Source organism: Parasteatoda tepidariorum, chromosome 8 (assembly GCF_043381705.1).
Source record: "Parasteatoda tepidariorum isolate YZ-2023 chromosome 8, CAS_Ptep_4.0, whole genome shotgun sequence".
NCBI lineage: Eukaryota > Metazoa > Arthropoda > Arachnida > Araneae > Theridiidae > Parasteatoda > Parasteatoda tepidariorum.
This window is the reverse complement of record NC_092211.1, coordinates 41,372,615-41,400,074: the sequence shown is the minus strand read 5'-3', so window position 1 is coordinate 41,400,074 and position 27,460 is coordinate 41,372,615. Positions and strand designations below refer to the sequence as shown.

At 30.0% G+C, this 27,460-nt stretch overlaps 1 protein-coding gene across 1 annotated transcript in view; it reads right to left on the bottom strand.

The window, feature by feature from the left end:
• LOC107455703 (golgin subfamily A member 4) overlaps nt 1-27,460 on the bottom strand; it is a 134,916-nt gene that overhangs the window by 45,994 nt on the left and 61,462 nt on the right. The window contains exons 44-56 of the mRNA XM_071183880.1: nt 27,097-27,154; nt 26,944-27,012; nt 25,373-25,645; nt 24,452-24,589; nt 18,337-18,429; nt 16,386-16,473; nt 11,600-11,651; nt 9,326-9,431; nt 7,386-7,513; nt 6,198-6,312; nt 5,807-5,958; nt 4,931-5,030; nt 2,072-2,196 (exon numbers count right to left, since the gene is read on the bottom strand). Of these exons, the coding sequence (XP_071039981.1) occupies nt 2,072-2,196; nt 4,931-5,030; nt 5,807-5,958; nt 6,198-6,312; nt 7,386-7,513; nt 9,326-9,431; nt 11,600-11,651; nt 16,386-16,473; nt 18,337-18,429; nt 24,452-24,589; nt 25,373-25,645; nt 26,944-27,012; nt 27,097-27,154 (1,497 nt within the window). The remainder of the gene's footprint in view (nt 1-2,071; nt 2,197-4,930; nt 5,031-5,806; nt 5,959-6,197; nt 6,313-7,385; nt 7,514-9,325; nt 9,432-11,599; nt 11,652-16,385; nt 16,474-18,336; nt 18,430-24,451; nt 24,590-25,372; nt 25,646-26,943; nt 27,013-27,096; nt 27,155-27,460) is intronic.

Below are 27,460 nucleotides of genomic sequence, written 5' to 3'. Positions count from 1 at the left end.
TAATTTATATACAGTCGGACTTCTATTTAACGAACTTCCATTTTACGAATTTCTCTATTTTACGAATTTTTTCGAGGAACCAAGAATATTTTGGAAATTTCTTCGTAAAATAACTTCCTAATAGCGAAGTGAATTTTATAATTAGCGATTTTTTCATTGAGATCCATTTTTCCTATTTTCCAAAATATTTCTTAACATTTGAAACTTGTTAACGCATTTTATGGGGGAAATGACCTTGAACTAATTTTTGAAGTCACTGCTTTATAAAATCTATTACTGTTTTCTCAAAAATTATCTTAGAGAAAGCAATAATTTCCCCTTTCCCCTTTTGTTTTCATTTCAAACGAAAAACTCAGTTCTAATTAACGGATTTTATTCGTAGCAGTTAAACTTAAGAACGTATGTGGTAATGTATGTTTAAAATTACTTTTATAATAAATGCAACTATAATTTTATACATAAATTTAGCCTTTTTTATCTGAAAATGTATATAGAATGATAGTGTAACACTGGATAATGTTTTGCTCTATTCTTGCTTTCCATACAGATTTCTTTTACGGTTAAGATTTGTAAAATAAATAGTAGATTCTAGTTAACAAGATAAAAGTGCATCAATTGCTATTTTAATTATGTCTAGTGTTTATGAATTTAAAACCTGTTTTGTGTTGCTTAAGTATTTTAAAAGGGGATTTTCTATTTAGCGAATTTTCCATATAACGAACTTATTACCGGGATTTAGTGACTACTTATATATATATATATATATATATATATATATCTGACAAAAAAACTAATTTCTTACTCGCGTAGGCAACCGAAATACTAAAACTAACTGAGCTAAAAGTTGGAAAGAATTGAAAGGTTACAAGCGAATTGTTCATATCGACAAACAAAGTGTTCTAATAAATTGTTTTTTAATAGTATAATATTTAGTTTCTGTAAGTTTTTCTGTTGCATGCAATCTATTTAAATTTAACTTCCTAATAGATAAATCATTTGGCAGTTTTACAGTGATACCTATTGGCGTTCGAAATGGGCTACAGGTGGCGCAGAGCAGAACTCTCTATCTATAGCAACACTTCGTCTGCTTTCACCATTAGCGCGTGGACAGTCATAGGAGAAGGAAGTACGTTGGTTTCTGTTTTGATTTTCAAATAGATTGAAAAACTTCTAAGTTGGGAAACTATATGGAACTCAAAACTGCTTTAAAGATAGTAAGCGTCATGGAAATTTTAGAAAATATTTTTGACACTACATTCTGTAGTACAACTGAGGAGAGGGAAGAGGAGAAGTTGAAGACATGTGTTGGCATTATTTTTAATTGAAATAAATAGAGATGATGCGCGCAGTAGATGTAAAGCGTAGGCGTAGCCCAAGTGTTGAATATAGAATAAACTTAAAGGCAGATGCATAATAGCAATCATGTTGATGAGATCTAGAATTAAAAAGTAGTTTTTGTGTGTTCTGTATTTAATTGTTTTATGTTGTACTTAGTTGTTTTATGTTGTACTTAGTTGTTTTTTGTTACAGTAATTGGTTCATAAATAAATAATAGATAAAAATAGATGTCATTCTGAATATTATTAAATTGAGTTGTACGAGACAATGATAGCAATATCAAAAGAGACATTCAATCGCTGAGCTCCACCTCTGAGAAAAAGGTAAGAAGATTATTTATTTTCTTGCTTGTGAATAGGAACTTTTTTTGAATTTTGAGCTAGACTTGTTTTAACATGAAACCGATCTTCTCCCCAGGTGGCGTATTCGCGCCCTGCGATCGCGAATAAGCTCAAAGCTCTGAAATTTATAACTATGTTTTTAACAAATTTGTAAATTTTTAACATTAATTGTTGTTGTTTTTTTTAATGTGATTATTTACTTTTCTCTGCAGGTTTTTCTATTGCATGTAATTTATTTCAATAACTTATTATTGACTAAAATTTTTTATTTCTTAAAGTGGAATTAGCTTTATAAATGCTAATAATTAATTTAAATTCTTAAGATTTTGCGCTAGAACACATTTCAACTGTATATTCAACTGTATCAATTTGTATAATTTAAATATACTTACTCGTGAGCCACAAGATCGTGAGAATTTTCTAACTTCAAATAAAATTCCACTGTAGATTTGATTATTTGTTCGAGAATTGTCAACTCAATATTTTTATTCTCCATATCCTCAAAGATCTTTTTCAGCTTAGAGGGGAAAAAACAATTTATTGATATCATTTAACAATAACTAACATTATAGTATAGGTTAGGGTAGAAACGACTAAATTTTTTTGACATTTTTACTACTATCATTGTCTATAGTGAAAAAATTTTTAGTGCAGAATACCTCTTTTGTTTGAGTTTAATGAAAAGTAAAAAAAAAACTGTCATTAGAATGCCAGTTTTGGTAATTGTATAACTAATTGGCAAAAGTAATTATAAATTAAACTATGATATTTGAGTTAAGTTTATAATTTAATGCATAAGCAAGAATTTGAATATTTAACTAAAAAATATATGTAATAACTATAACTTCTAAGCAGCAGTGTTAATCTAAAAATATTGTTTTGAGCTCCTGATAGTGATAATATTTAGTTGGTTTCTTAGAAATCATTCTAATTGGCGATAAGTTACTAAAAATTTAATTTAAGTACTTATTATTTTTGTGTTCCAAAAATGACCGACGATTTGCAATATCAATTAAAAGAAAATGTGGAAAGACAAAATTGCACATTTTTCTGTGCGCCGTCATTGAAACTAATTTATAACAGAGTGACAGAAACTGTACAATTCAGTGAAATATCAAGTTATAAAATTAGCCCACAAAAAGGTGCGCTGATTCAAAAAACTATAAATCAATGGCTACTGCTGCATATCAGTTCATTCTAATTGAAATATTACCAAATTTTGAAGCTTGATATTTCAATGATTATAAACATGTTTCATAACAAGCTTAAAAAAATTCGTCCTCAGATGATCTAAAGGATCAAAAAAAACTATAATCAATGATTTCTGCTGCATGATTTCTGCTTCTTCTAAAATCGTTGTAATTGAAAAACAAAATTTGAACTTGATATTTCGACTATTTGAAAGATCGTATTAAAATAAGTTGCAGAGTTTGTCCACAGATGATTTGGTTCAAAAAACTATAAGCAATGTTTTTCTGCTGCATATTCGACCATTCTAAAAGAAATATTTGCTCAAGCGTCTATCAATTTTCCTTTCTCAGACCGCGCTACAATGTTGTGGCTATGTTAAAAGCATTAGTTAATTTTTTTTTCACTTAGCTGCGCCATCTATTGATTAACTTTGAGATTTATTGAAAATAAATTTTCTAGTTTTCTTTAAAAAAAACACAGTAAAACGTACCATTATATTTTCATTCTATTTATAGAAATTGACTTTTCAAATCATTTGACATTTTCGAGATAAACGGAAGATTTAATGTGCAGTTTTTAAGAAAAATGTTACAGTAGATATTAACTACATATTTGGCTTCATTTTTGTATAATTTTGTTAGCATCGATTTTGTAATATAAAAACGAGCAACTGGAAACGAGTTTAAATATGTCATGCAACGAAATCGAACTTCCATGTAAATTGAAATGAGTTTTTATACAACGAATTTTTGTCAAAATTGCAATTTTACTCGTATAAAAATTTTCTTCACAAATATTTTAATAAAGTTCAATAAGATCATTTTTAAAAAATCTAAAAGTTATACAAACTCAATATGTAGTCCTCAGAAATAAAAATTCAATAGTGCTTAAGACCAGTTAATTTTGAGTAAGATTGTGGGGTAGGGCGTAATTTATCGCGAAACATCTTACATTATTTCAAGTAATCTACTTGCGACTCGCGTCCTCTTAAAGGGAAGCTTAATTTACCCCTCCCCCCCCCCAAAAAAAATGAAAGGTTATAACACTAGTGTTTTATAATTATTATTCAGTGTGAGAAACAATATAGTTGTCTCGAACATATTACATATATAAATAATAAAAGCTGTTGCATTTGGATCATACTTCTAAGTATAATATATCAGAAAACCTTTTGTGATTTCGTCGATTTCAAAAGACTAGTAATTTTTTTTAAAAAAAAAAGTCAAACTCGATTGCACAATAAAATCATAATTAATATTTAATGGATAAAAATAAGATAGTTGTGTCGAATATAATATACTAATAATAGCAGCATTTACATTTGAAAAATAAATTTTAAGAAATTATGCATTATGCCGCAATATTTAATTATTGAATAAAAGAACTGAACATATTATGCTGCAATGTTTATTAATTAAAATAAGCCGTATGATTTATTGAATAGGGAGGCCCATTATTTAGTTGGTCATTAAAAGGTTTTACTATGAATGTTTTTTTATATCCATCGTTGAACAGCCGACCCAATTTCGGGAATAGAACTACTAATGTTCAGATCCGTATACTTGCAATTTTGAACCAATCCAGATGACAAGGAAACTCCTGGATGAATATCCCCAGAGGTTTTGATTTGTTATGGGAACATGGAGGACTTTGCTACTCGACAGATTTAACGTGCATCTGTCTCCGCTTACTGAACGGGAAGACTTCAGCCGGCGGGGATCGAACCCACGAACTATTGGACATGGGCCCAGTGCCATACCAACTAGGCTGTCCCGGCCTCTACTATAATTGTTAAAAAAAAAAAATTTGATTAAAGTAATTTTTTTTAGTAACAGAAAATTGTAAAAATATATATATATATTTGGCTGTCTACATCATTGTGGCCAGTTAGAATTCAATGAAATCAAACTTCTCTGTACTGATAGGAAAATTGTAGAAGGTTTAAATGGTTGCACAAACAAAATGTTTCTTGACATTTTAAGCTGTTTAAACTGTAAAATAAACTTCACAGAACTAAAAGAATCTGGGGAAGGTTAACAGATATATTATCATTGTATTACTTCAAGGAGTATTTCCTTTGGTGGATTCTCATTCTTGGCTTGAATTTCCTTAAGTTTTTCCATCAGTTCATCTAATCTTTTTCTTAAAGATTCAGCATCACTAAATAAAAAAGAAATTATGCAAGTTATTTAAAAAAATTCTCCATAGGGTACCGTAATTACAGAAGTTTCTTTAACAGTATATAGACATAAAAAGAAATAAAAATAAATAAATCAATTATGAATTTTCACTTAAACCCTTTGAAAAGTTTTAGATCAGTTCATCTTTTAGTTAAAATTTTGTCAGATTCTATTTCTCTTAAATCAAAGATAAACCTTTTGTTGAAAGATTTTTTCGACTGTGAAATGGCTCTGGAATAGTGAAAAAATATTTTATGAGGATAAACCAACACGAGAGTATGAAAATATGTGAAAGTGATCAAAACAATTTCACAAAATCTGCTAGAAAATCTTTAATGTTGATTAAATCAACCATCCACAACTTATTAACCCCTTCAGTCGAAATGTTTTTATAGCTTCAAGATATTCTCTTCATTTGGAATAAGCTTTATAGCTTTAAGAGATCACATTCAGGTCACAATGTTTCTTATAGCTTCAAAATATCACCTTCAGCCGGAATATACACTTCAAGATATCTCCTTCAATCAAAACATATCCTTTAGTTACAAGATATCCCTTTTAGAAAGCAATAGCATCTCCATCATCAAATAAACTCCTGTGATTTTGATGATTATTAGTTAAGTTAACATGGATTAAAATTGATGTCCGATATAAAACTGATAAGGGTCTGATTAATTAGTTAAAAAATAAATTAATTGACAATTTTAAGCAATCAATAATTCGCTACGCTTCAAACTAATATTAATTTTTACTTACTCTGCAGAAAACGGTTCACTTCCTGGTGTTATTTTATCTATGATTTTTTTCCAATAGTCTTTTGCTTTATCTTTCAATTTCTTCAAAAGTTCCTTAGCGTGATCACTGATGTCAACTTTCATGTCTTTCAGTTTCTGGGCGATTTCTTTAAGCTGAAAACACAAAACATGTTGTATTAATGTGTAAAAATTTTTAGTTAGAATAATCAAGGATGTACTCTAAAATAGAAACAATGCGAAGTCGTAAACTAAATCAGAAATCTACCGAAAATTCCAATCGAAGCTAAACTTTTTGTTTCAAAGACACATATCTGAAATTTACATTGCTGATCACAGTTTATACAGCAAAAGAACACATATAGATTTTAAATAATCATAAATAATAAATTTACCTTTTCACCAAGATCTTCCTTGTAAGTTTTTCCATCTTCAATCATGTCTTTCACTTTTTCCAAAATTTCCTCAAAATGCTTTTTAAGAATCCTACTTAGTTCAGTCTTTGGATCCCTAAAAAATATTTTTAATAACCATCAGTATTGACTGATTAAATTTTAAAATATATATAAAATTCTTACAGACTTAAAAACCTTAATAAAAGTAGCTAATTTAGAAAGGTTTAACTTCGCAATAAATCATCACAAAAATGTCCAGCTCTTTTTACTACCAAATTGGGATTATATTCAATGCTTATCAAATGCCATATCTCCTTTTAAAATTTGTAATTGTGGTATGAACCATGCTTAATTAAAAGTACCTCATTTTAAACATTTTCACATTTCCATTAACATAAAATTTTGTTCAAATTTGCTATTTATGCGCAATAACAAAAAAATTTCCCTTCGGCATAAAAAAAAATTACTATTTTTCTAAGTCTCCAAAAGTAATATTTCTAATATCTATGAATTAATATCTATGAATGAACCCTATTGAAACAAAATAATAATTTTGTCACTATCTAGAATAAATATTAAAATAAAAAATAAATTTCAGTACAAATATTTAACAATTTAAATATTTGCCAAAGCATTAATTATGATTAAAATATTCACATGACCTCACCCTGAATAAACAAAAAATATTTAGAAATTTTAAGCTCAAATAACGAATCTTCAGCACTTAATGAATAAATTAATTTGTAGCGTTTTTTTAAATTGCTTTTTATTTATTTATTTACATCATTTTCGACGAAGATTTTAAAACTGTATAATAAATTTTGTCATTAAATAACGTCCAGCAGTGAACTGATCGTAAAGACGCGGTTCCCAGGAGAACACCGAAGTCAAACATCACTGGCTATGGTCAGTAAGCGGGTGTGTGTTAATCAGCCTGCGTAGGGACTGAGGGTGCGCGTCATCGGTCCTCGTTAAACTCGACTTCGCTCGTAGGTTGTCGGGCTACCAAAGCGGAAGAACCATCTCCTCTGCAGAGGATCAAAATTGTGATGGCATGTCTTCGGATCATTCTGGGGAATGTTTCCCAGACCATCACCAATTGCCCATTGTGCATATCTTGTGCGATGTAAATAAAATATCTACCAACCTACCATTAAATAACACCTTAAATATTATAAATATACTTACTCGTGAGCCACAAGACCACGAGGGCTGTCAGGTAACTCAATATAATAGTTCAATGCCCATTTAACCATTTGTTCCACAGATGTTAACTCAATGTCATTCTTCTCCATATCTTCAAAGATCTTTTTCATCTTCAGAAGAAAAAATAGTTTTTTGATATCATTTAACAGTAATAGCTAAAGTATAACAGAGGTAAGTAGAAAAACAAATTAATTTTTTCGACGTTGTCACGATGCTGTTATTATTGACATTTGGAGAAACCAATCTAGCGAACCGTTGGCGTCACGAATTAAATCAAGAATGTGCGCCTTTCGTCTGACAAGAGAGCACCGCAAGGGTGAAAGTACGTCTAGACTCAGAACCCCATAGATAGAAGGCAGCACTACTCATTCATGAGACCACTTCTTCAATTTAGACGAAGATCTGGGGGAAAGGAAATTTTTCTAGATCTCTGTACCCATGGTACTGCTCAGCAACCCATCACAGGAATTTCGATTCCACAGATTTTACGTGCACGTATATCGCATGTACTCAGTGAGTCTTAGAGGAGTGGAGAATCAAACCTCAGCCCCTCCGGACCTTAGTCGGATTCTCTAACCACTGGGCTACTACGGCCCACATTATCACGATTGTCACTATGAATTAAAAAATTTGCGTGATGTGGGAAAATAAGATCACACCAACATTTTTCTAATAAAAAATAAATATTATTTTTCCTACTCTCTTTGCCCATTAAGCGTACTGTTATAACAATTAAATAAGTAACTGGTTGGGAAAAGTAACACAAATTCAATCAAAGCATCTTTGAAATTGATGCATCACAATCCATTAGCTAGAATTCAAATGAATATAATAAAAATTTATGTAACAACTATATGTTCAGTCTGCAGTCAAAAAAAAAAAAACTAACTTGAATGACTTTTAATCTAGTGACTAATTTTCACCTACTAAGATTCAAATGTAATGGTTCAAGGCATTGACCTGTAGCATGCTAATTAATTTAAGAAGATATTTTAAGTTACGATATCGGACACAAACACGCATTTTCAATTAAAAAAAACACTATTTAATTTTGACAAATTCACAATCTTTCCCCTAAAATATCACGAGTAGTTGCAGTCAGGAAAATATGCTCCCAATAGTTTAGCTAAGGGAGCGGTTAAGCCCCTGAGTGTTCAAATTAAATTTCAGCTTTATCGTGCTTCGCCTTTTTTCTTAAACTAAATACATTTTTTAAAAAAATTTAAAAAATTTACACACAATAGAGAAGAGATGAGATCGGTGTCAAAATTTCATATTTCTTAAAGTAAGTTAGAACTCGGTGCACATCTTTAAAGGTGGATTTATTTGTATGAAATTTTAACAGAAAATTGTAAGGTTAATAAATATTTGGCTGTATACATCCATATGACTCAGTATGAACTCAATAAAATCAAGTCAATCTGCAGTAATGTTTAAACTTTCATGAGGCTCAAAGGGGGGTTTCAAAATCTTTAATGTGATTTTAAGACTGTTAAACAGTTAGATGAGCTTTATAAGACTAAAAACAATTTTGTTTGAGTTAGGAGTTGGCATTGCTGTCAATACTTTCAACGGCATTTGAAGGAAGTTAAACGCACATAAATTTAATAGCAATTGAAGAAGTTTGTGGATTTGTTAACTTAATGATATTTTAAGGAGGATAAGCAGTTAATTATGTCTTATAAGATAAAAAGAATTCTATTAAGAGTAAGTATTTGTTATTGTGGCTAAAATTTTTAATGATATTTTACGAAGACTCTCAATTAAATATGCTTCACAAGAAAGTTGAAGTTCGGTAAAAGTATTGATTGTTTATTGTTACCAAATCATTGAATATAACTTTTAAGATGTTAAACATATCCTATAGGATTAAAGGAAACTTGGGAAGATTAAGGGTTTGTTATCACCAAAGAATATCACACCTCAAGAAGTGTTTCCTTTGGTGGACGTTTATCACTATCACGATGTGCTGCGACTATTTCCATCAGTTCCTCTAATCTTTTTCTCAACGATTGAACGTCATCGTTTCTAAAGAAAAAGGAAATTATCTAAGTCAATAACATCATATTTACGGTACACAGTAGTTACAGATATTGCTTTTACATGAAAGAAACATACAAAAAGAAATCCAAATAAATAAAAATAGAAATACAGAGAAATTTTAAGCTCAAATTTAAAGAAATTTTTAAAGTTAAATTAATATGGGAGTTAAAAAAAAAACTTTTGAAATAATCCAAGCAAAATTATACAAAATCTGTAGGAAGAGCCGTTGTGGCAATATTTAACCATTCAAAAGCTATTAAAAAATTTGCATAAAACAATAAATTTAAATAATGATATTTCTTCTGTATTGCGTTTGAATTACCCTGTGAAGGTGATTCAAGACTGTCCCTGAAAAATAATGGGTAGCTAATGTGCATAATTCATACCGGGAATATTTTTTAAAAGGAAAGTACTTTAAAAATTTCAGAAATATTTCGCCCAAAAAGCCAGTAAATTTACGAGAACTAATCAAACCTCAGTAAAAGCCAGTAAAATTTCTGGAATAAAAAAGTACACTGTAAAAAATTCTAGATCAAATTACAGTAAAAAGTACCGGCACTCAGGATACCGGTGCTTTTTACCGTAAAATCCATTTTTACTGGAACATGTTACAGAACAAAAAATCTAAAATCTAATGAGATAAAATGGATTTTACGGATGATCACTCAAAGTGACGATAATTTATATCGTAATTTTTACAGTGTACTTTTGAGATTTGATTTTAGAAGTTACATCTAACGATGGAATTTTTGTTAATAAATTGTGGTGCAAATAAATCTTGTAGTGCAAATTAACAGCAGAGCTGTATAGTATTAGAGTTTCTCACACAGTGAGTTGGAGAATGATGAGCATAACTGAAGTGCTGCCATCTGCGTGTCCTGAGTGAAAGTTCATCAATTGAGGAATATTTGAAATGGTAGCTCCTTACGTATACAAAGAGAGGAGAATCTTTAAGGTGTCTGTGTTAATAGATGAGTTTTCAATGAGACAGTCGTAAAAATGACACCTCAATTTTCTCTGCTAAGGATTATACTCGACTTCATGAAGCTTAATGTCATTGTAAGTATTCACCACAATTTTTATAAGAAAAGTAATTAGCAAGCAAAATTACCTTGATACCTAAGGTTTAATTAATTGTGAATGATAGTTTAATTTAAAATCCAAATAGATAAAATATGTAACGTAATTTTATAAAGGTATTGGCGCACAGAAAATCTCCTCAATCACTGAATTCGTTAATTTCTTGGCAAAGAAACTTGGTTTTCACTGGAATCTGATGGAACTAAGAATGTTGTTGAAAAGAATGCGTGACTTTATAGAATTTTCAAGCAGAGTATGCAACACAAATTAACCCGTCTCAGAATATTTGCAAAATAATAATGAAATCCAGAAAAACTGAAACTCATACTCGAGTTAAGATTGAACATACAGAACCGACAAAGTTTTAATTTTTTAAATATAGGGTGTTGAACACCCTTGCATATAACTGCAAAATCCTTTTCAAAATTATTAAAGTCAAGCAATTCTGTATCTTGGGGATAACAACTTAATATTTAATTAAGGAACGAAGGGAGATCAATCAGGATGGAAATCGGTAAAAAGAATAGAAAAGAGTAAAATAATCTAAAATCTCTTAAATTTAGAACAGTACTGAAACGCTATTCCAAAGTTTAGACAAACGCATCCCCGCCCCGCTAGATATACAGATCATTCAGTAATATTTATTATATATAAATCCCTATTATATAATTATATTACTGTTATATATGCAGAATGATTTATAAACTGGTTAAAAACTTTTTAAGCCTCATCTGCTTTTTTCAATCTTATTAATAACTGTTCTTTTCAGAACCCAGTTCAAAAGCATATTACACAGTAGAGTATTTTATTGAGATTTATTTCTTAAAATGATATTGTTAAGTAAAATTTCTGATGCTAAGAGAGCTGTACACTATTTACTATATTTTTCCAAGAATTTCAGCAAATATTGCACAAGCAAAAATAATAAATAAGGAGAAATTGAAACAAAATCATAAAATTATTTTATTTACAAAAAGGTTATTTGTATTGACATATGTAAATTTTAACTAATTTAATTAAACAACAGCTGGATTTTTAAATTTTGTTAACATAACATATTTATTTTCACTTACCCATCACCATAAATGACTTCGTGGAATACTTCTGGCTCACCGTTAAATTGAACTGCAAAATTAAGAAATTGGAGTTAAAACCAGGGTTTCTGACAATATATTTTAAATTAATATACATTTTGACACATGAAATAAGCGGGATCTTCACGTAAAATTATTCTGTGTTTTCTTGAATCTAGTTAAAACTTTTAAGATATTGTCATTTTAAGATCAACTATATGAGTGTTTTAAAATATGCTAACAGAATTCACTCAAACTCAATATGATCAGACTAACCCAGAAGGTGTGGTGGGTAGAGTCTTTGCCGCTCACTACTTGATTTCGATTCCCTGAACTGATTGCATGTTTCTGATTGTGTCCTAGTGGTTCAGATTGTACTCCATGAAAAGTCTCCTGTGATTTCAGAATCCAAAACCATCACACTAAGATTGAGCAGTTGATGAGTGGAGTGCGGTGATCGGGTGATTACTACTGACTGATTTGCCCTTTTATCTAAATTGTTGTAGTATCGTGCGGGAATATATTATTGTTGTCGAATCGTAAGACGAAATCGTAGAGCGTGACCAAGAATGAATTAAAATATGCCTTTGAAAAAATAAATGGGGGAAAATGAACACCCTCAGTAACGAATTTTCACGTACTAAAACTGAATCTTTAAGGTTCTAAGTCTCAACTCTAAATATGTTAATTAATTAGTGAAAACGATATTACGTACATAAAAACGTTCTTTCTTTGAATAACTTGACTTTTTTTTCGACGTATTCAGATTCCTGATTTTCAAAATATCTAGGGTAGCAGCAATCTGTGAAATATGGTCACAATAGTTCGGTCAAGACAGCTGTCGAAAGTTTGGATTCTTTTATGCCCCTTTTATTTTTTGCGTATTTCGTCTTATCTCGAAAACTTCTTTAAGTGAAAAGAAAGCTTTTTGCACGCGATTATAAACTCATTTTATCCATAAATAATTCCCCTAAAAAAATTTAGTAAACATTTACTGTTTTTTATCATTTTATTTAATTGAAAATGAAAAAGTTTTGAATTGTAATTGTTGTTGTTTTTTTTTTTTTTTTNTTTTTTTTTTTTTTTTTTTTTTGCATTATTTCAAAACAATTAGTTTTCAAAGGCAAAGTGCAAAATTTGGGTGAATTCTGTCCAATAGTTTTTTAAGTAAACAAACTTTTCAAAAGTCGCCTACTCAAAATTCGATTTTTCAAGACTTATTCGACTGATTTTGAACAAATATTGCATTTCGTCAAATAAAATTGCCTTCTTTAAAATGATGTAAAAATTTATAGGCCTGACAATTCAGAATTTTTACACATCAATTATATAAAATAATTTTAAAAAATTTAAATTTAATAATTTTTGTAAAACCGAATTTTATAATTGCGTACAACAACTTTTTGATTAGCTCGAGACATGACGTAATGCACACAGAAAATAAAATTAACATAAGGAAGTTTAAACTTTCAACCGCTATCTTTGCTATATTATTGGGACCATATTTTCGAGATTGTGGCTACCCTCCATATTTCGAGGATGAGGATTTCAAAATCCATCGAAATAAATTATGTTTACTCTGAGAAAATATAATTTATGCCTAATTCCGTAACTTAGAATATCGTCTGTATTAATTAATTAATATATTTAAGATAAGCCTCTTAAACCATTAAGATTGAATCTTTTTTTTTTTTTTTAAATTTCCAATGAGCTGCACAATCGGTCTTGCCGATAAGCAGACCTAGTGCGTTCTCCAGAGGTGGTATCTACTCTTTCAGGACCACCACAATGGGTGAGATACCGTTGGTCATGTTAATTGGGACGTCTAGTTTCTGCCACACAAGATGGCAGCACCGAGACTCTATTAAAAAAAGAGTTCTCGAACCATTAAGATTGAATCTTAGTAAGTGAAATACTAATCATTAAATATAAAAAATTTCCGGATGTTGCTATTTTTTTCTTGCAAACTGTACATAATTTGTTAGTAGTAGTACATTTCACAAAAATCGAAATTTAAAAAAATGCAATTATTTTTTCTTTCGTCTTTTTGTAGCAAAACTGTAGAAACATGTAGCAAAACTTGTATCACTACAAGTGTATCTTTTTGAAAACTGTATCAATGTGTTCTCGGTTTTATTTCAAAGAAATGTTAAGCAAACAAAAATTTCAAAATTAAACTTAAAACTTTTGGCTGTTTGTTGAACTCAATGGCATAAATTTCATTAGTTTTTAAAATTAATCATAGCAATAGAGGAAAATTATTCCTCGTTAGCAGAAGGCGTTGGCAACTCCTAGCTTTTACTACAAAGGCTGGAAAATGTCTAATGGAATCAAATTGCAGCATATTTCTGATTTTTACCAAGCCACTTTGATAAATCCCAAGTTTTACTGGTGTAACCTATGGTTTATCAAAATTCAGTCTTATACAGTAGCATATTTACATCAAGCATTTATCAATACGTCAGTTGTAGCGTCATCAAAGACTCATCACATCGAACGTCACTTAGAACGTCATCTTCATTAAAATGCAACGCGGCTGGAAGAAGCCGATCTTTCAAGATGCAAATCAGCTTTCCCGGACTGCGCGCGCCTACAGTCAAGAAGGATAAAAACCAGCTCACCGTCGATCAGTATGCCACTTCGACTTCAGCTCTCACCCGGAGATGTGTGCTGGACCTAAGCCACCTAGTTCCGAAGTACGATGTCTTTCTACTTACTTTGATGATGGATTTAATGTTGTAAAATGCTTTTAGAGTTTTAGTTGTTTATGAAGGAAATAAACCAAGTTATAGTTATAAAATGCCTGATATCTTCTACATACTTCCAAACACTAAACAGTCAATGTGCATAGTGCAATGTAATTTAACAAGTATTGATTTTTATTTGATATTTTATAATAGCAGGTTGAATCAAATTTTACTACCCAACTTTTAGATGCAATAAACTTCTAATATAAATTAGAAAGATGACTTCTGTTACTTCATTACCTTTAATAATAAGTACTTTTTCAATTAAATTTTTGCATGCCATTTGCTAGCAAATAATGTCTTGATAAAATAAATTTTGTGGCACGAATTGCCGCATTTTAATAATAGTAAATTAAAGAAATATCCTTGTTGAATTTGTAAGCAATCCCTCAGATATATTGAAAACTTTCTTGTATGATTTAAAATACATTCTTAGAAATTCAAGATCAAATTATGGAATCGGCACTTTGGATACATCATTTGTGAAATCCAATTTACAGTAAAATTCATTTTTACCATAAAATATACCATATTTTTACAGTAATATATTTTTAACTAGAATGATTCAGTGATGTTGTGATAATTGTTACACGGTAAAAAGATCCCCAAACGTTTCTGTATATATGGGGCAGCTACGGTGCATGTAGTTTTCAGAAACGTTTCTGAATATTGAGCAAACCTCTTGTAGGGCTAGGCTACCCACAATGTTAACTGGCATCTATCTAAGGATATCTCAAGATAGAATCGAGTTAGCATATCTTATATAATATTGAACAGGAATTTAATAGTTGTAGTCGTAGTTACTCAACATTACCCCCCCACACACACACCAGAATTTTATTTGCAATAGAATTCTATAAATAAATATCACTAGTTGATTAATTTCTGTTTTTCGGGAGGCCAGGAGAGCTGCATTAAGATCACCGGACTTTATGTGCTGATCGTGAGAGGTGTATTAGGATAGCGTGGTCGCTCTTGTGTTGCAATTAACTGTCGAGTGTGAACTAGCTCCCGTTGTGGCTGATCGAGACTGACTAACAACAGGGTGAGTAGGATAATGTCGCAGCCGCAAATAGAAAGTCAACTGTTCATTGTGAGCCACCCTTCAAACTAGGTGTGTTTAAATCAAAGTGGCTTTTCAGTCAAAGTAGGCGTGTTGGTCGTGGCAGATGAGTTCAGATCACATCTGCGACTCACCCATGTGGGGCAAGTCTACCGGAAATGTCAACGGTCATCTATCAATAGGTACCTCCTGATAAAATCGAAGTTAACATATCTTATATATTAAGGAATGGGAATTGAATAGTTGTAATGGTAGTTACGCTACATTACTCCCCCACCCCCAACAGATTCGAGTTAACGTGTCATATTTACTATTGAATTGGAATTTAATAGTTGTAGTGGTAGCTACGCTACACTCTGAAACTGAATCAATGCAATTCAGTTCTCGACTTTTGAAAATAAAATAAATGTTTCTCAATTGACTGGATACATGATGTTAAATCAAGTTCTCTGAGATTTTTGGAAACATTTATGTCGAATCGAAATTAGTTTCTAAATTTTTTTTACAGTGAACTGAAAATATAATGGTTTATCAAATTTTTTTATTCTGTAACATGTTCCGGTAAAAGGTTTGGTTAAAAGTACACAAAAAAACCGGTAAGAAGTTACCGGCACTCAGGGTTACGGTACAAATGGTATGAGTCGCTACCGGTATGCAGAGTGCCGATGCTTTTTACCGTAATTTCATCCGAAATTTTTTATATTATAAAACTTTCTTATTTTAAATGCAAATAATTAATCTTTGAAAGAAACTGTAACAGCAGTAACTGAGATCAGCAAAAAAATTTGAAACTTATATTTTTGGGGAAAAAAAGAGCTTTGTAATTGATTTTAATATATGATGTATGTCATTGCAATACAAATTTGTAAGACACATAATTATAACTAACTTCATTATACGACCAAGAAGTTTAAATAATAATAATTTATTTTAACTTATATTTTAATAATATCTTAATGTTGACTATTCAACTTACCTTCGACTCCAAAAGACTCGGACAAAACATTCGATGCTGCCGCTAGGCCAAAACCTGCGAGAAAGAGAACTGCGAGAAACTTCATGGCCTTTGAAAAAAAGTTTTATAATTTTATTAAAAAATTTTTATTGAAATTGGTTTAAGCTTCATTAAAATTCACTTTCACTAAAATTGATCTAAAATTTGTGTAACATATATTTTTTTTGAAAAATCGAAATAAAAATTAACGAATTTACATTAATAAAAACTTTATATTAATTCATAAAAAAATTAATATTTAAAAAACCTATATCTTCAAATGCACATCTTATATTTTTTAATTACTTTAATCCAAATTTATATTACTTTTAATGGTTTTTACATAATTTTCTAAATTAATATAAAATGTTGTGAAAAATTATAATATTTTATAAATTGATAAATCTCTACATCATGCTAGTCAACGCTTAGTTAAAACTAAAAATGAAACTTAAAATAATTTCTTAATTAGTATTTCGTAATACACACATTTATGAATCTAATTTTTTTTAAAACTTTTTTACACATAAAATTATTAAAAAGAAGTCATTAGAAAATAATTCAGAATTTGAATATGATAAATTGATAATAATAAATTATAAATCATAACGAAAGTGGCATAATTAATGAATAATTTGTGTATTATTCATNCAAGTGATCTTACCGACCCTTTTATCTTCAATTTCATGCTAATTATTCTCGATTACTCGAATTTTACTCCCTTTAATTCGATTTTTTTGGGATCTTTTGAAGCAAGAAAAAAAAAAGGAGGTGATATCTTGTCCCTTCCTTTGCAACACACACACAATGTCTTTCGCACTCTTCATGGAGAAGCTAAAACTGTCCCTCTTGAAGTATGTGAACAGTGGTTAAATGAAACGGGACCAAATTTACTTCAAGGATACAGTTAAAATGATGTTTTCAATATTGATGAAATGGGTTCATTTTTTAAATGTCTTCCAAATAAGACTATGATGTTTAAGGATGGAAACTGCTCAGGGGGTGAAATGAGCAAGGAACGTTTGACTGTCCTAGTTGGAGGAAATGCGTCTGGGACAGAGAAATTGCCCTTACTTGCTATCAGAAAATACCGAAATCCCCCGATGCTTCAAGAATGTAAAAACGTATCCTTTGGATTACAAGTCTAACAAAAAGTTTTGGATGACATCAGTATTATATGAAGACTATGTAAGAAAATTGGATCAGAAATTCAATAAGCATTAATTAAATAATCCGACAATATTTTGAAAATCCAAAACCGAAACTAACGGTAAGTCGAACTTCCGATATGTCGAAGTTTTTTGTCAGTCCTTTCAGATTCGAGTTATCGCGAATTCACTGTATTAGAAAATAATTTAGAATTTGAATATGATAAATTGATAATAATAAATTATAAATCATAACGAAAGTGGCATAATTAATGAATAATTTGTGTATTATTCATAAATAATAATTGACTTTCATGAACTTCTGCAATAAAATTTTAAGTCATTTCCGACATTGATTCATAATGTAGGCATGTAGGAAAATGTGTGTTAAAAATACTAAATTAAGTCCCTTAAAGAAATTTGTCTTATATTCTATTATAAGATAAAATTTCAGATTTGTGTCGATGTGCAATTTATCAAACAAAGAAAGATTAATTGTTTATTAAAGAAGAAAGTAATGTTTTGATCACAAAGAGAATAATTGAAACAAAGGTAGTCAGTTTAACCATACAACAGAGTTTAAACTGATTTTTTAGATAAGCTTTAATAAAATTTAAAAAAATAATGAAGCTTCAAAAAAAACCATCTACATTGAGTTGTTAATTGGTATTTTAAAGTACGAATAATTTAAAGTGCGAAAAAATATTACGAACAAAAACTTAAAAATAAAATATGCATTGCATATTAAATTGTAAAAAATTTATTCAATTTTGATAAATACTTACAAAGACGGCCAGTAATTTCCCCAATTGTATCATTATTTGATAAGTTTCTGTATTTATACTGAAAAATATCTTTATCTTTATGCGTACTTCTTTTTTTCATATCATCACCCGTGCAATTTATTATTTTATTTCTAAATTTTGTTATATCCTCTTGATAAGAAAAAACACCTGTAAAATATTCTAGCAATATCTCGAATATTTTCAATGATCTTTTGCTGAACAAGAAAAAATATTTTCTTCAAAAAAAGTGCTTCGTCTCTCTCAAACCATTAAAATCAATCTTTTTTTTTACATTTTTAGACTTGGGAGTCCACCTGCAGTGAAGAACCATATATTTTTCTTAGGAAATATTTAATGGTTAAAAAGGCACCTAGTCGAGTAAAGGAATTTTATATTTACTTTTATTCACTTATTTTTATTTATTTTTTTTATTTATTTATTTTCTTTTTTTTATTTTTTTTTATTAATTTATGTTTATTTACTAATTTTTATTTATTTACTTTTATAATTTATTTTTATTTATTTATTTTATTTTATTTATTTATTTTTGAACAATCGTTTAAAATATATTTCGAAAACCAAATTTGAAAACAGACACATAAATTTTAAATAAGCATAAATTTTTATTCAAAGAAACTTTATTGTGTATTTTTTTTATCGGCACATAAAGAGCTGTAAAAAACTATTATCGAACTAAAATGTTGCAGGAAACTGACTTCACAGAAGTCGAATTTGTTTTCTTCCATATTTTTGATTCAAAATTATATTACTACTTCTAAATTTTGATTCAAAATTATATTACAGTTTTGTACAAGCAGTCACTTCCTGAATGTATACAAACAAAACTCACATTGTAAAGCTTAATTTCACATGTATTAATAATTTGCATTTATTAATATTAATAAGAGCACTCGTAATTAATCAAATTTCACTTTGATAATTTAAAGATTTAACCAAAATTAGACTTCCTTAACTTAGAGATTATTCTATAAAAACATCTAAAAACTTCATTTCCCTTCAAAATTAATATTTAATTGACTAGGGAGTAAAGGAAGCTCTCATGAGTATCCTCAAAAATTTAAACTAATAAAAAAAAAATTTCAACATTGGCGCGTACACAAGGCAATTAAGAAAATAGACTGCAAAACAGAAAAACCTGTTAACAGAAAAAACTGTGTTACCCCATTAGGTCCTTGTCTCCCAGTAATTTTACCACAAAAGTTTTAGCTGTCAGTGTAGAGCAACTCTCTATAACAGTCCATAAGATCCTGTAGATTACAGAGCTTGCAGTATGAACAGTCAAGAATATTTATGATTTGTAAATATATATTTATGCTATACATTCATCGAGTCGATAATATTGATGCCACAGTCTCCCAGAAAATTAGTAAATGCATTACATATTTCAAGTAATAATAAATATAGTAGATATTTTGATTATAATCAGAAGTGTCTTTATTTGGGCTAGAGATTTTAATTCCTCCTTTTTTACTTTATCGATTTTTAATTCTGTCCAATTAGAGCAGGAACTGAGATACTCCTTGTAAATAAGTGTTTGTACACCGACTTTCTTAATATAAATGCTTAATTTACATTGGTTTTCCTGGCGTCCAGTTTTACCACAAAACCAAGGTGCCTTTATCTCAATAGGGCACATAATATTACTTCATTAAAAGTATTCTTCAATATTGGCATAAATAGACTGAATTACATTATATACGGTCAGTAACAATGTCTAGGTATGATATTTTATTCAAAATTCTACGCATTCAAAATAAAGAGCTCAAAACATATAAGGAAAACATTTACTTTTTTTCCATTCTAATCGTACACAAATTTTTTAGCATCCACTTTATGACGTGATAGCTTATTTTCATTAAACTGTAAGGTAGCTATCATTGCATTTAACATCTAACAAGATTTGTTAAAAGAGTTTCTACCATGTAAAACATCTTTCATCCAACAAGTTTTGTTTAAAAATAGCTTCTAACATCTAACAATATCTTTCATCTAACAAGTTTTGTTTAAAAATAGCTTCTAACATCTAACAATATCTTTCATCTAACGAGTTTCGTTTGAAAAGCTTCTAACATCTAATATCTTTCATCTAACAAGTTTCGCTTTCTTTTTTAAATAACTATAACGAAAAAAAAAATTTTTTTTTTTTTAAATTTAACCTTTCATCACAAAAATCCCTGTTGAGATGTGGAAACCTGTTACTTACTGCTTTAATGATAGCTGAATTTTAGTGTAGCAAAGACAAAATAGTTAGTTCTACGGAAAGAAAACGAAATGCTTATGTTTTCATGCAATGGTAAAATTTTTCAACAAGTTTTGATTTCTTGCCATAGTTCAAAAAACAAAATGCTTGTTTTAGAGTGACCAGGAAATTTTTCAAACATTAATCCTATCGTAAAATTATGGATATCTGAAAGCAAAGACTCTCAAAAATCGATTGCAGATCAAAAAGTAGCCTTATTTATTATATATATATATATATATATAATAGGNTTATTTTAAGAATTTTTCAAGTTTGAAAAAAAATCAGCAAATTAAATATTTCAACGATTCTGCAATAGAAAAAAATTATTAAGTGGTTTAATTAGTTTTCCTTTCTAAAAAAAAAAAAACTAAGTATTTTTTTGAAAATAAAATCTTTGATGTTGATCTGAATTAAAAAATACAGTCGGACTTCTATTTAACGAACTTCCATTTTACGAATTTCTCTATTTTGCGAATTTTTTCGTGGAACCAAGAACATTTTGGAAATTTCTTCGTTAAATAACTTCTAAATAGTGAAGTGAATTTTCTATTTAACAATTTTTTTTTTTGGATCTACTTTCCCCATTTCCCAAAATATTTGAGAAAATTATTAACTAGTTAACGCATTTTATGGGGGAAATAACCTTGAACTGATTTTCGCATCCCCTTAACTTTTAGAGAAAGCAGTAAAATTCCTTTCCCTTTTTGTTTGCATTTCATGCAGGAAATGCAACACCTCTAGAAAAGGGGGAAAGGGTCAAATTCTTGATGATTTTCAATGGTCAATGATTTTCTTTCAATTGATTCTGAAGCGATATATTTGTACAATGCCCCAAAGTTTGGTGCTGATGTAGATGATCAAATGACTTGAAAGTATTCTGCAAAAGCAAGGTCAACAATATCTCTGATCTCGCAGGGATTAATTCGTGGAAATTACACAAACAAACTACTGGGAAATCCATTTCTAGGAGAGATTTTCTAAAGTAATTAAGGGAGGAACTGCATAATTCATACATCATTAATCGGAACGCAAAAAGAGAAATCACACAAAAAGAAAAATAATCCTGAAGTTCAAAAAAGGGTTCGTAGTCAATTTCCTAAGAGGGGAAACAAAACTCCGGATATCTGCTCAAATTGCAAATTATCAATTTGTGGAAAATACATGACTGGTACAGAAAGATATTGTAAAAATTGATTTTAACGTGCGTTAAAAAGATGTATGGTAGGTGAATAAAAGCTCTTTTTTCTTTAGTTAAATATCGTAACTACTTCCATACAAGATTTTTACAAATGTCTTCAATTAATCAGGAATACTAATTATAATTTTAAAAAATGGTTATATTTTTCATCTAAAATTTCGTTATAGTGTCTTATTTAGTATTCAATATGCCAATATATTCGAATTACGAATATAGAGTCAATTCTTTTTTCCCTTTTTAAAGCGATGATATACGTATATCACTCTGGGTCAATTTTCATGGTTTTAGGTATACCAAAAATGCCGCGGTTCTTGTGTTAAATATTTTTCATCATTATCTTCAATTAGGTCCGTTTCATCCTTTTCGAACAATACAAAACGTAGTATGTGTCTTAGATAAGTAGAAACGTAAGAACATACATTATATTTTTATACAGTGTTCTATGAGTTTTGATCATTGTAATTTATTGTAATTCTTTAATTTAAATTGTGTATCTTAAACCATTGAGTTAAATTTCTTAGATTTCTAAATTATCATGTAATTCTCTAAAATGTGTAGTTTTCGTGATCCTGATAATGTCCAATTTACCGAGTTCACCCTGGACTTCTAAAACTGACGCTTAAGAATACGAGGTGTGATTTAAAAAAAATTTTAAAAAATGACTGACTATTAGTTGAATCAACATCAAATTCAGTCGTAGTCAAGTTTGAATAAGTACTGACTTGTCAATGAACTTCCAAAATCGAAAAAGGTTTACCATGTCTGTACACAAAATAGATTTTAAGGAATCAAAATTCCCGGAAGAAAATGGTTGGCAAAAAAGAATTGAAAAAAATTGCCCCGGAAAGAAGCACTGGGAAAAAAGCATCGAGGAAGAACCGCAGAGAAAAAAAAAGTATAACTTTAACAATTTCATGAATTGATTACCGATTTGATCAGGTCTCTTGTCTCTATATATTACAACCGCATAGTGCTTGGTTTAAATCCCCTTCATTTAAGTCACGTCAAACTATCGCAAAAGAGTGGACTTTAGCTGTGACGCTTTAGCTATTGACGTGGTTTATATCACACATAGAAATTCTTGAAGCAAAAAGTTCTTATACTTTAAGTTCTTAGACTCTATAAAAAAAAACTCGGATAAGAAAAGGTTTATCATTTATGTAAATGTAGTCTAAAAGCTACATAAGTTACATGTACAATTTAGAATTTTATTATAGGCAATCGCAACACTCGAATACGCCATCTGTAAAGAAAGATTACGGGTTCCATACCTTTGGATCTGGCCCCCTTCCCTCTCCTCCTCTTTTCATTTGTGTAGAAATGTACAACGATATTTTCCCCTTTCTTAATATATTTCATATTTAACTGTTAAAAATATTTTTTATAAATTTCCATGACGCTTTCTTTTAGAACTATGCTTTTTCAGTTCCATATAATTTCCTAACTTAAAAGATTTTAGTCTATTTAAAAATCAAGACAGAAACTAACGCACTTCCTTCTTCTATGACTCTTCACACGCCACAGTGGGCCAGAAGACCATGATCTTTGGCCAAAAGTCAAAATTAAATTTTCAGCTAAAATATGTGTAGGCAGTTTTAATATCGCCCAAATTAAGTACTCATAATCATTCCAAACATTATAATTTACTTTTTGGACCGACGGGAGTACAATGTAGTGAAAAATATGTTAAAAAAATTTTTTTGAATGTAACTTTTAAATTTATATTTCAGAAATATATATAGGAATTTCACCTTACTGTTACATTTTTATCAGAGTAATTAGTTTGAAATTATAGTACAATTTTTCAATTTGTTGGATTAGTTAATACTCTTGACAAACTTATAGTTTATATCTTATCGTTTGACATTTTACAATGTTTGAATCACTTTCGAAACTTATCTCCAAAACGTTCCACGAGATAATTAGCTAAACTTTTTTTTGTTGTTTTCTATGATGTTTCTTCTTTCGAAAAAACCTGCCCCTTTCTGCCCATATTGCAAAGGTGGATTAAATATACCGAAGAACAAAAATTATGCTTTTTTTCATGTTTTCGCGTTATTTTGTAATACTATTTCGGAAATATAATTTGCTTTTCATTTTTGATATGAATTTACGAAAATTGCCATATTTTCATTGCTATATTTAATTATTTAAACGTACTATATTATTTATTTTTTTTACTCGCCATATTTTAGTCGCCATTTTTATTTGTTATTTTTAGTGTATTTCAAAATTTCAGCTATGAATTCAATTTACCTGCACATAGAAAATCCCAAATTTTGAAACAAATTTTATCGAAATACTAATTTTGGCCACGAAACCTTGGATGCTGGCCCACTGTGCACGCTTATGGTGAAAGCATGCGAAGTGTTAACATAAGTAGAAAGTTCTGCTCTGCGCCACCTGTAAGCCATTGCGATGGCCAATAGAAGAATGAAACTTAAAACAGTTGCCGAGCTCTGAATGTAAGAAGGTTATTTTGAAGTGATGCCATTTAACTGCAAATTCAGAAGAAAACATTTTAAAAAATCAGAAAGCAGACACATATAAATTACATATACTTATTTATTAATCACTAAAAAGAAATTACATTGCAATTATCTCCCTAAATTAAATAGTAGGCCTATTAGCGATGATTATGAGTCCATTATTTACAAATCTTTCTTGATGACATCCTTAACTTTGGCTTTGATGTCTTCAAAAACATCGCCAAGATCCTTCTTGTATTCACGGAAGAATTCAAGGGCTTCGTCGGCGACATCTTTGCTGATTTGCTTGGTGTCTTCCAAGAACTTAAAACAAAGAAAAGAAATATTAGACAGTAAAAAATACTGACACGAGAAATAAATTTGTTTCGAATTTTTTTTGCTTAAATTCATAAACCTATTTGATAAAATTAGCTTGCGACAGTAAAACAAATTGTTCATTTCAAAAGTGACCGGAAAATAAAATAATATTATTCATAATATAAATAATAAAAAAGCAAAACATTTCCTAATTTATTATTTGCTTGAAAACTAATATCTCAATCACATAGCAATCCACGTTGTCATTTCAAGACTTCGCTGACATCCCTATATATTTTTGTAATTCATATCTAATTCAGAACACAATGTAAATTGCAAAGCAACTGACGGATAAAAGTTGCCCTTATATATGAGCAACAAAGGACACCATTCATGCTGTTTTCAGAAATTTAAAAAATAACAAGTCCATGACGATTGACCATGGAATAAATTCTAAGTAAAAATGATAAATGTTTGCCCATATAAACTTTTGTAATTGACTCTGCTGCATAAAAATTACATTTCCTCAGTTACAACTGTTCTAAACTATCTTTAAAAGAACAGACACATGATAATTGAAGTACTAACTCTTCAATTGCTAATGCCTCACTTACATTCTTTCTTTTAGCTTTTTTGTCAATTTATTTTTATTTCTCAGCGATTGAATTGTATTTTTATTATCAATTGAATTGCATTACCATCAATTATCATCAATTGAATTGTATTACCATCAATTATCATCAATTGAATTGTATTACAGAAAAACTACAAGAAGATAAACTTGCTTACCTCTTTGGCGATCTTCTTGACGTTTTCCAACTTGTCCTTTCCCTTTTCCAAACCTTTGGCGTATTTTTCTTTGACCCATTCTCCGAACTTGGTGAACTTCTCCTTCAATTCAATGTTCAGATCCTTGAACCAGTTCTTGAGCTTTTCGTAAACATCAGAGATGGAACGTTGTGTTTCTTCATCCTCACCCAAAACTCTGTCGATCCAATCCAGGAGCTTTTGCTTTCCCTTTTCACTTTTGTCTCTGATCATGTCAAAAATTTGCTTGGTGAACTATGACAATAAGAAAAATACATGTATTAATAAATAGAAGCATAATGAGCAAACAACACTAGAAACATATTTTCAATTTATTACTATTAATAAATACATTATAAATAAATAAATAATAAATTTTTATCCCTCTTCTTTATCTGGGATGTTCAAACTAATTCCTCATAGATTAGGAAGTTTCATCGGCTTCTTTAAAATAACCATCTGTAACCCGAAATATAATCTTCTTTAAAGTAAATTTCGAAACTAATAACTGTTAAGTGCTAAATAACTATAAGCACTCTTGTAGTGCAGTCGGTAAAGACGTCACGTTCACCACTGATGAAAGGTTGCGGGTTCGATCCTGCCAGCTGAAGCTCAAAAATATTGACCACCAACTAATACATCAATATGGTTTGTTGGTTCTAATGCCACTTGCTACATGGGCAAGCCTGCTTGGTGAAACCGAGCAAATTTAAGGCAGAGTGTGCGAGTGTTTTTCAGTGGCGCCATCTATGGTCAAGAATTCGACTTCGCCACATCATACGTCACACCTGTTTATAAGGCGGACCCATTCATACATCCATTCATTCATCCACAGATCGTAATTTTGACCTGAATCAGAGAACGATCGATCTCCAATCCGGTACCCACAGAGGTTTTAATTTGTTATGGGAACATGGAGGACTTCTGCGACTTGACAGATTTAACGTGCATCAGTCACTTTACTGCAACGGGCGGGGTTCGAACCCACGAACTCTCGGACATGGGCCCAGTACATCAATATTATTACTAAATCATTATTATTTAATATAATTTGTCCATGAAATAATAATGATAATGGAAATATTTATATATGGATCTAAAGACAAGGCACGAGCTCCGGTGGTGCAGTCGATGAAGGTGTCCCTCACGATAATGGTTGACCTGCTGGATCAGCGAGTTCAACCTTAGCAGCCGGCAAAACGACCGCCATTTATACGGAGCAAGGTTCAAATTATATTTGTCGTGGCCTAAAGTCCTCTCATTGTTTGAGGTTCGGAAGTTTAGGGAAAGTGATACTAGTTGTCCACGTCATCTGACCGGAGACAAAATTGCGATATATTTCTATAATGACTTTTAAAAGTGAAAGTCAAGCATTTAACCTTGAAATGGGCTGTATGCTTGCGTGCTGTTAGACGATTTGGTGTATTGTAAACTTCAAATATTGAGGAATGCTAGCTTAATCATTTTGTACTTTTTTTCTCATACTTTTTTATGATGTTAAAACAAAAATGACTCTCGTACAAAATTCTCTTCACAAATTATAATAAACTTACTTCACTTCCCTTTCCGAAAAGCTTTTCAATTTTTTCTTTCAAATCATCACCGTCGAACTTTTCCTTAATCTGAAATGAAAATAATTGAGAAAATTAGAACCGTTAATTATTAAATCGAACTCAAAATGAGAACACATTTTAAAATAAACTCACGAGCTTCTTCAATCTCTTCATTATGTCGAAAAAGTTGAATTCAGCTTCAGAAACGGATCTGAAATAACAAAATAGTCATTAATTCCCACATTATTAGAACTTTAATGAAAAAAACTGCTAGAGAATTACTTCGCCCTGTACTAAAAGTTTTATAATATAATTAACATTCGTTAGATAAGTTGAACATTTTCATCAAATGTACTGATTTCATTCAAAACCGTTCTTAATTTAACAGCTTAGTATTAAGAGACATCTTGAAACTACCATACCTTTTCGAACTTAAAACAAGTTAGTATTAACTATATCTGCATAATCTTAATTTATTCTGCCAACATTCAAGCTTGCAAAGGAGAAAAAATATCTT